The sequence below is a fragment of the Zonotrichia albicollis genome, chromosome 3 (assembly GCF_047830755.1).
Source record: "Zonotrichia albicollis isolate bZonAlb1 chromosome 3, bZonAlb1.hap1, whole genome shotgun sequence".
NCBI classification, from domain to species: Eukaryota; Metazoa; Chordata; class Aves; order Passeriformes; family Passerellidae; genus Zonotrichia; species Zonotrichia albicollis.
The window spans coordinates 80312494-80325138 of NC_133821.1; the positions used below are offsets into that span (position 1 = coordinate 80312494).

General features: G+C 42.6%; 2 protein-coding genes across 4 annotated transcripts in view; one reads left to right on the forward strand and one right to left on the reverse strand.

Moving 5' to 3' along the window:
• Window positions 1–12645, forward strand: part of SESN1 (sestrin 1) — a 79737-nt gene that overhangs the window by 54524 nt on the left and 12568 nt on the right. Inside the window, exon 1 of one of the 3 annotated variants that reach the window (XM_014265647.3) lies at window positions 8274–8431. The exons of 1 other annotated variant lie outside the window; for it this stretch is intronic. In XM_014265647.3, coding sequence (XP_014121122.1) covers window positions 8402–8431 — 30 coding nt within the window. In that variant the 5' untranslated portion in view covers window positions 8274–8401. Of the gene's footprint in view, window positions 1–8273; window positions 8432–10333; window positions 10418–12645 lie in introns of those variants that run through there. One more of the 3 variants, XM_005485068.2, reaches the window with a different exon arrangement.
• The window catches only part of ARMC2 (armadillo repeat containing 2), an 81709-nt gene continuing 77876 nt past the window's right edge, over window positions 8813–12645 (reverse strand). The window contains exon 21 of the transcript XR_012579674.1: window positions 8813–8840. The gene's annotated coding sequence lies outside the window, so the exon portion shown is untranslated. The remainder of the gene's footprint in view (window positions 8841–12645) is intronic.

The window sequence follows — 12645 nt, forward strand, 5'->3', positions numbered from 1 at the left end:
TGTTACTTGAATGAAATTTACATTTACAAAAATAATAGAATTATTTTTGTGGTAGTCTCTCTCAAGAGAAGGACATCTCAGGAAGATGACAAAAAAGATAAGAGATAAAGAGATAGTCATAATCTCTGCTGTTGTTAGTAATATAGGCAAATTAGCAAATGAACCAGAATTTTTTGCTAACATTTTAGGCTTCAGTGATCATTCATCAGTAGTGAAAATGTGGTCCAGTTCTGCCTGAGTTTTCTGCTCTGTTTTGCTGGTTTGGAAGCCCTGCTGAGTGTCCAGAGTACAGTTGTCATGCTGGTGAGGAGCAGAGGGTCAGGTATGGATTTGTAGCTTCACTGACAAAATGAGAAGGTGTTTAAATGTTTATAGCTTCACATCCAGATTTATCAGCTCTTATTTTAATCCTATCTTAGTAAAATTGTGTATGTTTAGTATGGTATGTGTGCATTTTCATTTACTTACTTTATATTTGAACATTGCTATTAATCAGGCTTCAGTGGTAGCTTGATTACAAGATACTTGATTACAAGATTCTTCTTTTGGTAAGGAAATCTGAGAGCATTGTGTCTCCTACAGCACATCTGCTGTATGTATTTTGTGTGTGGTTTCAGCATGTGGGAATCTGAGGGGCTACATAGTCAGTGCTGGCCTTTCCTAAGACTTTGACAGAATCTATCATGAGTTTAAAATGCTGTATAGAAAGTAGGCAGGTAGGCAGTGGTAGGTCCCTTACAACAGCAAGTAGTTGATTTAAAATTATGATTGTAACAAACAGTGGATTTAAGGCTGAGTTCCAGTACTGTGGTTAACTTTAAAAAAACCCCAAAAAACAAACTTAACAGTATTTGAACATAAAGTGTTAGAATTGGTTTCAAGCCAGTTTTGACTTAGTTGCCCTACAAAATATGCTTTTGAGAAGGTAGACGGGGGGAAGGTATTAACAGTTGCATGGTTTAGATGACAGCATTGCAGCCAGCAGTGTTACAAAGTCCAGAAGAGTATGTGGGTTTATTCAGATCCTGAGCAGCTCAGTTGCAGAAATCTTCTGTGACTTTAGAGTTGTCCTGCAGGGACCCAAGGCCTTTGTGGCCAGTGGAAAAGTGCCAAGGTGGCAGTGGCAGCAGGAGGCCCACAGGAGCTTGGTGCCAGGCCAGTTTGTCCCAGGGGCCTTGAGGGAGCTCTCCAAGCTCTGAAGCTCTCCAGGATTTAGGAGGCTGCAGAAGCTGTGCTGTTAACCAGAGGCACGTGTACCGTGTCCTTGAAGCACGTGTTGGCAGAGGCACCGCCGTTTGCTGGGGCTCAGCAGAGCGGGTGTTGGCCGGCGCTGCTCACAGGGCAGGGGTTGCTCCTCATGGGCTGGGAGGCTTCTGCTCCCTGCTGTGCACCCCCAGCGAGTGTCAGTGACCTCTTAACTCGCTGTGAGATACAGGAATGACATGTTGCTGCAAGTGGCAACATAGTAAGACCCACTGTAGGAAATGCTATCGATTCCTGAGTAGGAGACAGGCCAGATCTTTTAGGGTTTGTATCAGCAGGAAAGCAGTGCTTTTGTCAGTTCTTCTGATTTAGAAAGCAAAGGCTAAAAACTGCTTTGTTTCAAAAATCTTAGCCATGTCTTCTGATAATGGGAATAATGAAGATCACAGTCCTGTCTGAATTTAAACAAAACACCAATACAAATTGCCAAAAATGACAAGAAATATATCATTCATCTGGGTATTTTTAGGATTCTCCTCATGCAGAGGTCTTAATGGGTTTGTCTCTGAGTGCAAAAGCAAAAAGAAACAGATCTGATATTATCTCCTTAACTTATAACAATCAATTGTTGAGTAGTACCTAGAGGATGATCTGTTTTCTTAATGGCTATCATTAAATCAATGATGTGGGTTTTGCTCTTCTATGATGATGCTGTTTACTTTTGTACTTAACTTTTTGCCAAGATACTGTTCTAAAGGAGTTAATAAATCTTATATGATAGTATTGTACTTGGCTCCACATATTAGGTAAATAAGGAGAGAGATTTAGTAAAGGAACTTGCAACCCTCCTGACAAGATAGGTCGTTACAGACAGTGCAAAGGGAATATATGGATATTTGGAATTTTTTCCTAATAAAAAACTGTGATGTTTTTCCAGAATTCCCAGACTCAAAAAAAAAAAAAAATAGACATTATGTGGGACACAGCTAGACTGTGAAAACTAAAAATAAAAAACCTGATTTTTCTTTTTTCTTCCTGGCTACTGCTCTTAGGCACTCTGAGCATGTCCCTGAAAGTGGCAAGGGCAAGAAGCCACAAAACAGTTCCCCAAAGTACAGTTACTGACAGAAGGGTTCCTGAATCTCTAGCAGTAATTGACAATATTAGTTTAGTACTATTTCACTTCATTTATCTCATTGTAAAATCAAGCTACAGATAAATAGCTGAGTCTTGAGGTACACTAAATGGCATGACATTTTGTCATATTCCATTCTTGTTACTTGTGGTTTTGTGGGGAAAACACTGAATTTATTAAAAAAAACAAACAACAAAACACGCAAAAAGGAAAACAGACAAAAATATCTTTGTTTTTGAATGCAGTGTGAATATATATGAGATTAAGGGTTGAATTGGTTTCTTAACAAAGCATTTTATAAACTTCTATTTTGTTTCCTAGTGAAGGCCTTGCAAAAGTAAGGTTTTTGTATGTTGTACCTGCAGAATCAAATCAGGCCTGAGCCTCAGGTCACAGTATGAAGCAACTTTCTAGAAATACACTCAAGCCCCTAGGAGTAAAGATGGCAAAATCTTCTAGTAGGACGCACATCTGGGTTGCATGTCTGTATGCTCCAGAATACGAGAGCAGGTTTTAGATGCAACTTCTTTACAGGACACTTGCACAGCATTTCCTGCACACTCACTGTAACCTCAGAGCAGTGCAGCTCTGGGACACTTGCTGTCATGGTCTCAGCCAATTCCAGTAAGCCAAGTGTAACACTCCAGTACTCCTAAATGCCTTTTCCTTCTCCCCACGTGCTTGCTGTTGTGTCTTATTTCTATCTGAAATGAGATGCATTTCACTGTTTTTTTCTTATATTTTCATATAAAGACGATTTCTGAGGTTAAATGCAGTTAAAAATAAAAACAACAAACAGAAGCCTTAAACTCATAGAGATGATTCAGCTGGCCTTCCCTTGCTCTGAAGACATATGTTTGCATTGTGTAGAAGGTTGGTTGGCAGTTGATTGCTCAGTGAGTGATAAGGACACTTCTATCCCTGCAGGACAGGCCTTCCAGGAGCCTCTTCACATGACAGTGGTGAGGCAGGGTCAGACAGCATTCCAGGCAGCATAGCAAGTAAGGTACTGAATTGTCTCAATCAATCATGAGGATTAGGAGCTGCAGGAAGTTCCTAAGGGTCATCATATTCATCACTTTTCAGTATTCATCCTGGGGAGAAGGGACATCAGTATAAGATGGTAGAATGTGTCCCAACTCCAAGGAGCTGTGATATATGTTTGGCATTGGCGTGACCCAGCAGTCTGCTACTAAAGGAAAGAGAGGTGACCTATTTAGGCCAAACCAGTTCTAGACCGCTGTGAGCTAAGTTTTATTTTTCTTGTCTGAACTCCAAATACACTCTTTTATTAAGGTTAAACTAGTTTTGTTTAACCTTAATGCTTATTTAGTACTGAGAGACTGCAGAGTGACTGGCAGCCTACAGATGTTCCATTCCCCAGGGAGTGGTGACAATCTGCAGCTGGACAGACAATCCCCTCTCTATACACCCTCTAGCCATCAAAAGTTCTGAAGTTACCTCTGAGATACCACGGTCAGCTTTGAAACTAGCTGACACAGACTTGGATTTTGGGAGAGTTGAATCTGGGGGGAATTGTTGACCTGAGTATTCTTATGTGGTGTGTGAGTCTGGGGCCACCTCAGAGCAGCAGCAGCAGAACCACAGCCAGCCAGACAAACAACTTCAATAGGTCAGCTGCTCCTATCAGCCTAGGAAGGGCTGTGTACCCTCATAAAAAAGGGGAAGGATCATCTGGTAAAACACTCTTTCAATCTTCTCAGCTTTAGATATGCATCTTTAATCTACCTATTTACAGTAGTCTTAGAAATCATACTTCTGTTTTTGTGTCCTTGCCAAAGCATGAATAATCTCAAGATCTAAACTTCTTATAGCTCCCTAAATTAAACTTTCTGCTACCTAATAACTGCAGAACAGAATGTTAAATTTGGATAAGCTGTGCTGACATTAAAAACAAAACAACTTGTGGTTTAGATGTGGGAGTGAGCTGTAGATATCTTAAAGGTAGAAATTACCAGAAGAAGGACTCTTTGGGGACAGTAAGAGTCCTAAGGGATGAACCACATAGTTCAGGAAACAAATAAAACCACTGAAGTTCTTGCAGCTTGGTGAGTTCAAGTCAATCAATTGTGATAACAGCTCAGGTGAAAAAAAAGCATCTCACAGCTTCTTGCAGCTCTGAGAGAAAAGATGGTCTCTTTGCTGGGAAATACAGTGGGTTAGGAATGGATGACCTGATTTATAATTGCTCACAACTTGCATGATCACTTGCAAGTTGTTTGTCCATTAATGCTTAAGATGAGGCCATTAAGAAAACAGCATTTAAGCAGGGTCTAGAAATAGAAAAAGAGCATTTTGAAGACAGATAAGGTTTGGAGAAAAGACAGTACATCTAATGTATGGACAGGGTAAAATGTTCAGTCTTAGCCAACCTTACAATCCTAAAGACTACAAAAGGAAAGCTTCTGTATATTGGTCTAAACTTACCTCCCGATGTGGCCAATTGCCAGCCCTCCATTCTAATAAACAACTTGTTTTTGTTATTATTGTAAAAGTATCAGGTGTAGTGACATTCCTAAAGGGTTGATCCTTTTTGACACATACAGCAAGAATTTAGATTGTACAAAGAATACAGTTTATTCTCCTCCCTAGAACTGTGTAACAATTCTAATAATAGAATGATTTTTTTTTTTTTAAATCAGACAATCAGATTAAGGTTAAATCAAGAGGAATGCTTTCAAATACTGGCCATATTTTTTTTACTTGCATGCTACAATGGTACGTTCTTCTATTTAATTTAAATTCTTTCATCACTGTAATGAATGGTTTGATTCCTGTGCTATATTGTTATCATGATAAAGATTTTTGATGTTTGAGAAATAGCAATGTATAATCAAGGGATAGAAGAGATTAATAGACACATATGAAATTAGTTATGAAAAGTGGCTGTGGACAGCAAGGAATGAGAGGAATCTACAGAGAAATGTTCATAGTGGCCAGTGTGGGGCTGCTTAGTCATTGCTAAAACACCTGGTGACTTCATTAAGGCATCATATAAGGTGGAGCTAAAACTAATACAAATCAGCTCAGAGCCCCAAAGCATTACCTGGTTTTACTTGTAAATGTTCCAGGGAAAGAATCATCTGATCATCCTCCAAGATACTAATTTGCTGTCTAGGGCATTGCAATAACTGGCATTTCAAGTGCTCCTGACTGGATGGCTTTTCTGTGGAAAGAATTTAAGATCTAGGTTTGCCAGTTCTTTGGAGTCATATGTTTGTGCTGAACTTGACTCAAAAAGTTGCCCTATTGGGCTGAAACAGAACTGTTTCAACTTAAAGCAGCAAAGTGCAGACATTTTTGTTTGCAGTATTAGGCTTTTCACACTGTAGCTGGTTGGTCTCATTTTAGCTTGCCCAGGGCTTTTCTTTATATGTAGCAATAAGGAAAAATTGCATTTCTGATAACTTAGAGTGCACAGATGTTAAATGCCAATGTCTGTGGATATGCTTGCTCTGAAGGAGTGTGCTTCCATGCTGTAGGTGGTGTTTGCTTTGAGTATATCTCATGCACACTTTCTGGGTGAAAGGAACTCGGTATCTATCGATATTTTAATGTTAAACATATGTTGTGTTTTCCCGTAGGAGCGTTTCACTGGATCTGTTTACTTGCACTATCCATGGTCAAACACAGTGTTGTGTTTCCCCAGGGGAACACTCCAGTTATGCAAACCAAACCATGGATCTGTCCCCTTGTTCTCCAGCTGCACTGTAGTTTGCACTCCTCAGTACCCAAGTGAGCTCTCTGCCATATTCTCTTATGAAATTGCTCATGTAATTGGTCATACTAGCTCACAAACACAAATAATTTCAGTCTGCAATTGTGTACTGATTTATAGATGAGCAGGGGGCTCAGGTTTGTGTGGGCTCTTCAGTTTGGAGGAGTTGCACTTTGGAAACACTTGTGTGAGGGCTGGGGTGGAGAAAGGGCTTGCAGCAAGCTAGGTGATGGGATTCTGCTAAGGCAGAGGCATACCTGGGGCCTGAGCAGGGCTTGTGTACTCTGGCCATATGGGAGAGCTTTTAAGTCCATTATTACTTGTTTGCTGTGGCTGTGCAACTTCCTCTTCCCCTTTGTACACAGTTTTTCTGACCTGCTGTCACTGCCTCCATCTCTCCTGACAGAGAAAGCATAGAACACGATACAATTTCCTACCTTCTGTTGTTGAGTTGGTTGTTTAAAGAGAGAGAATTTCCCTTGGACAATGCCAGAAAAGAATCTGTATCTGCCAAGGTTCTTTGTATAGGAACAACTGTTAATATAAACAGGCTTCCTCACAAATACCCAGGCAGTGGGAGAAAACCACTTTGGAAGTGAGGGAGTTCTGCCCCTCCTCCCCTGCCCCTTCTTGCAAGGGTATTAACAAATTCACTGAAGGAGATGGCCATTTGTCTGTCATCCAGGGAGGCTTCTTATGGTGAGGCATCTTCTTGCATTTCAGCTTTCAGGTAATTTCTCTCCCTTTCAATAGTTTTTCTGAGTGTAAGCCAGTTCTCTGTCTGTGTTGGAAGAGGAGCCCATGCCACCTTTTTGTTATACCTTGGCCTGAAGTAAGGAAGTAAACAGTGGGAATTAAACACTGTTCTTCATTAGTTTATATTATTAGCTAACAAAGTGTAATCTTCTCTGCCAGTATTGCATTATTCTTTCTCCATGCTTCTCTTGAGCATTTTATAAAGTGCAAGTAGGTGAGGACACTCAGTTTCTCCTGGAGAAACTGAGCAGCTTCAAGCCAAGGCTCCAAATAAGGATGGAGCTGTGGTAGGTTGGCATCTCTAGGTAAATTAACCTTGTAACTGCTACTCAGCCTTCAGCAGTGGAGTATCCCTTGGTTCTCCAGCATTAATTGCACAACCCAAACGTTTGGTGGTATTTGAAAACTGGAGAGGAAAGAAAGCCTTTAAGGCTCCAGAATTAGAGATGTGCAGAAGTGCTGCCTTGCGTCATGTTGCCATGTTCCCCTGACAGCACTGTCCTCAGTGTTTTCTGCATTTAGCTGCTAGGTTTGATAACAGGAACAGCTTGTGTGCAATTTTGCAGTATTCAGTTTTTCATTTAACAGAAGTGTAAAGTTCAGTGTCATGGAATTTCCCTGCTTGGTTGTTAAGATAACCTGGTACAGCTGAAAACCACACAGCCTGAACTGTAGGCAGAAGCCTTCCTCCCCCAGGTGAGTACGTTTAGGGGTTCAGAGCTGCCCTGGCCCTTCTCCCATGAAAACTGCAACAGAAGATCTCCTCTTGCAGTCTGCCACATTTTATTTTAATTCGAATTATTTGAAGTAAAACTAACTAACGGAATGTAGCTTTATGGATCTTATAATGTTGTGAAAGAAAAAAGAAGTAAAAATCACATGGGCCAGCTCAGGGACTTGTTTCTTTTGAAATAACTGATGACATAAAATCCCAGACCAAAAGAGGTGGGAGATGCAAGGCATCTGGCAGAGTTTACAGTCCTGGGGCGGTCGGCAGGCGCAGCACAGCCTGCTGCAAACAAAGGCTGAGTGTTTTGCTGATACGATTGCAAAACATATGTTTGCCCAGGACTGTTATGATCTTGGGAATAGGCAGGAGGCCAGATTTCTGCAGCAGCAGCAGCAGCGCACTTAGTCACACAAATATCTGCAAAATGTGAACCTCCTGCGATTTCTCGGTTTAAAAGCCGTGATTATTTTGTTGCTTAAAGACAAGGTAGAATAACTCTTGCATCAGGAACAGGAGAGGGAGGCGGAAAGCATCGTCCGAGGAGCGTCTCTGGGCCGGGGAGGAGAGCGGAACGGAGCCGAGGGGGCCGGGGCCGGACTGGCCGGGGGCTGCCGCCTCTTGTGCCCCCGCCCGGGGCATTTGGTGCCACTCCCGGGCACAGGGAACCGCGGCGGGGTCGCGACGAGCGCCGGTGCCTGGCGGGGCAGCGCCGCGGCCGCCGCTCCGCCCCTGCGCCGGGCGGGCGGTTCGGGGCTGGCACCGCCCCGGCGGCGCTGGGGCAGAGCCCAGCGGGGCTGCGAGAGCGGCGAGCCCGGGCCAGCCCCGCAGCACCGGCCGGATGGTGGCCAGGCCGGGCCGGCAGCACCAGGTACTCGCGGCTGGCCGGGGCGGGGGGTCTCTGTTCGGGTGCATCCCCAGAGAAATCCCTGCTGGAAGGGGGGCGGGGTCCGGGCAGCCCCCTGCGGATCAGCCGCGGGGCTGAGGAGGCAGCAGCGGCGTTTGCCGCCCGGCTCCCCGCTCGGAGGGCGTCGTTCGGGGCTTCGCAGGTCCTGTTCAGCCGCGGGATGAGCAGCTGCTGCCCGCGGTGACAGCGCAGATGCTCCCAGGAGGGCTCTGTTCCGCTGGGCTGTGCGGCAGCCGGGTACCTCTGCAGAGTTCTCGGACTCGTCCAGGCGGCTTTTGCTTCGGAATTGCCCGGCGTTTCCGTCGTTCTTGCATAGATTTGGATTACCCTTTTGAAACAGGCTGGTCTTGTATTTCTCATGGAGAAGAGCGGGCTGTAATTATAAACAAATGCAAGTCAAGAGCATTATTTAGAAAGGAATAAACCTGCTGATTTGGATCTCTCTTGTAAATTTCTTAATCTCATCACGTTAAGATTCTTCTTTTATAGGAAAATTTTAACTCCTCAGAAGTGGTGTAGGTTGCGGCAGAGCCTGTTTTGTGTTTTTCTGATTTAGAGTAACCCAGTACTTCATGGATACATGTGGATACGTATATATGGATATATGCTTTGCTTTGACATAATCCAGCAGTACAGTCTGTGTAATGCAAAGGGTTACTGTCACATTTAGACTGTTTCCTTCTCTGTCACCAATTTATGGGTATTTACATAGTGTTTACAGCAGGGAAATTGCAAGTATTCATTCAAAATCCTTTGCCCTTTAATGCTTTCTGTTTCACCACAGAAGTGCCATATTTAAAAAGCTAGGCACTAGTCATTGAAACTCAGCCTCAGTTTCAGTGAGCTCATATCAAAAGTAAATGGGGTTGTGGACTCTAGGCAGTTGTGTCACAAAACCACTGCAGGAAGAGCTGCTAATGCTGAGTAAGAGTAGGTAGCACATAGGCAGCCACCTTGAGACTACTGCAGCTGGACCTGCTTGTACTGCTCAGTCCTAGAAACGATCAGAGAAGAGGTGCTAGAGATGGAGGCAGTGCAGTCTGGGCTTTGCTGTCATTCCTGCCATTGTGAACAAGGTGTATGATCTTGGACACACCCTCCCTTGCCTTGATTTCTGTCTTGAATCAAGTCACATAAACTTGATGGGGATGTTTTTAAAATGGGTTATTTCTAAGGACTTTGAGATGTTCAGAGAAATTATATTGAAATTAAATTCATGTAAGAATAACATACTTTATATGAAAGAGGAACAGTTCAGCATTTGCCATGCTCTAATTCCAGTGAAGAGTGGTAGGTCTGTGTAACAAAGCGCTTTGTAACAGAGGGGGAGTACTTGTTCCCAGTTCTTTAAATCCGTACAAGTGGAGACATGTCTGTTGCTTCAGCTGAATGACAGTCTGAATGTACCCAGCAAATGTAACCACTGCAAAAATTTAAAGTACGTGAGCATTTCTAGGATAATTTTTTTTTCTGTCATTTTAATGTGAATCATGGTTTGTTTGGGGAAGCCACAACAATTGCAGCTACTTCAGGATTAAGTAAAAAAATATAATAGGAAAAATGGCCAGCTCTGCATAGCCCCACATTTAAAAAAGATGTGGGATTTCTCTGTGTGTGGGAAAAGAAATATATTTAATCACCACTCTTTGTTCTTAATTCTCCCCTTCCTAAAAGTTTTCTGACCAGTATGGAAACTACAGTAGCTTCTGCATTTAGCAGAACTGAAAATACAGTTTTTAAGCTGAGTGTGTATCAGCTTGGGGACAGCTTGTCCTGTGGGGCCAGTTGTGCCAGTCCTTGTTGTTAAGGTCCTAAACAAGGAAACTGTGCTTGTAGCCTCAGTGTCACCAGCAGTGAGGTTTTGCTGTCGGTGGCCTTTAAAGGGGAAGTAGGAGCCAGACAGTTCACAGTGAGCGCAGCAGCGGGAGCAGCATGAAGCCTCTTAGACTGGTAAGTGCCAAGTCTCCCTTGGAAATGCTGCACAACCTTCTTGGACACTTAGATGCTTAGAGGCATTTCATCCCGTAAGCTTATAAAGCCCTAAATGGGTATTTTTAATGCCCATGCTTCAAATGCTCATCATATTATACTGAGTTGAATTTTCAGCACAGGCATGCTGGAGGAGTTAATTCCGCTGGGAAATTGTGTTGAAGAGTTTTTAACTCACAGCTCATTGTGCCTTTCTTAACCCTAAGCTTGGGTAGGAAAGCACGTAGATTATGTAAAATGATGACTTGTTATCTAGAAAAAATGTTACCTCAAAAAATTCACCTCAATCTCATTTTCCTTCTCTGGTTCATTACATTAGATTGTTTTATATTGTATTATGGGTGTGATTTTCATATAATTTTGTTTGAATCTACCAGCACTTCGTGCTTAATCAAGACATAGATGATTCAGATAAAGATGTTAATTCAAATGTAGTTTCGTGAAGTAAATTGATAATTACAATTTTACTTCACCTGTGGCTTATCTATGATAAAATGTTCCCTGTTTAGAGGGAGAAGGCCGAAGTAAGTACATAAATAAGTCTTTCTGGTAGATATGAATCTGGTAGACTTGATAGTGGTACTGACTGTACTTGAGGGGAGCAAAATGACTCACTGTGTTCGCACCAGGGAAGCAGTCTGAGTGAGCATTGTGGATCATAGCTCATCAGTCCTGAATGACTGAAAATTAGCAGTTTGGTAACAGTCCCAGATTCATTGGATGAAACTACCATGGAGTTCTGGGAGAGCTCTTGTGATAAGGGGCAGAGCTCTAGCTGCAAGGAGCCAGTAGTGAGGGAACAACAAGGATCCGAAAAAGCATTTTAGGCATACATTGGAGGAAGAACTGTAGCTTAGGTTAGATAGCTGTTCCTGTTCCAGAGGCTCTGTGACCTGGCTTGTAGCTTAGTTCTGTTTTCAGTGTTTCTAGGTGAAATTTCTGATACTGTGTGTCTGCTTAGACTGTGACTTTTCTTTTTCTTTTTTTTTTGTTTTGTTTTTGTTTTAAGAGATTCAGAAACAAAGCAGATGATGTTCTCTTGCTAGCAGAGGTAATGTGTGTTGTACTGTTAGTGTTTACAAATCTTTTCTACATTATTGCAGTTCAATTTTTTAATCTCAGGATTTTTCATAAATTTGACAGGAATGATGTTCCTGTCAAGAGGCTTAAAAAAAGCTACCTAAAAATTGGGCTGGATCAACAGCTGGAGGATACAGAAAAGCTCTACATTGTGTGAATTTACACATTTGCACTTCAGAGTGGGCTTCCTTGAGCATGTATGTGCAGGCAGCACGGGCTTTTTGGTCTAGTCGTCCTTGTGGAGTTGGATGTGCTAATTGAGCCAGACTGGTGAGAGTAAGTGGTGACTGGGAAGTATATAATTAAACTTGCAGAGTTGTCTCATTAACTTTTCTGTCTCAGCTCTGCAGTGCTGTTTCTTGGTGTAAATTTGCATAAAGCATTTCCTGGCTGAGAAGTCTCTGAACAGGCACACAGTCTGATAGTTAGGGCATTCGCCTTTGACTTCAGAGATCTCAGCTCAAGCCACCAGTCTTCTGTAGCAACTTCTCTAAGATGTGTAGCTTTTCCATTTCTGAGGGATTTTTTTCTCCTAGATTGGAGATAATGTACTTGTCCTACCTCACAGGAATCTTGCATTATCTAAATGCATGAGATGTGCTGCTGGGCTGATATGGCAATGGTGAGGGATGTGTAGATTGAGAAATGATGGGTACCTGGTGAGCTAAGTTCCCATGGAAATAATAATAGTGGCTGTACAGAAGGACAAGTTACGTTACATAAGGAGAAAGAGGAGGCTTTTCAGTGTTTTTCACAGTTGTCTCCGTCCATGCAGCACTTACATGGCTAAAGTCTTGCTTTTCTGTCAAGGTAAGTCTGGAAGGTGAGCAGTGGAGTGGATTGCCATCCTGCAAGGCCCACCTCCTTCCATTACCTTGAGCTTCTGGGTGTTCCACCCTTGGTGCTCAGCTTTGCAGCCACCTGAGTTTTATGTTCTGGCTTTGAAGATGGAGTGCGTCTGATGCATCACCATCGTCATTATTGTTATTATTGTTATTGTTATTATTTATTTGCACCTAAAGCCTCAGTTGTGATTGGCTTTCTGCTGAGCTTTGAGCTGTATTCAGCTGCAGAGTTTCTAGACTGAATGAAAGTGGTGTGGTGTGGTG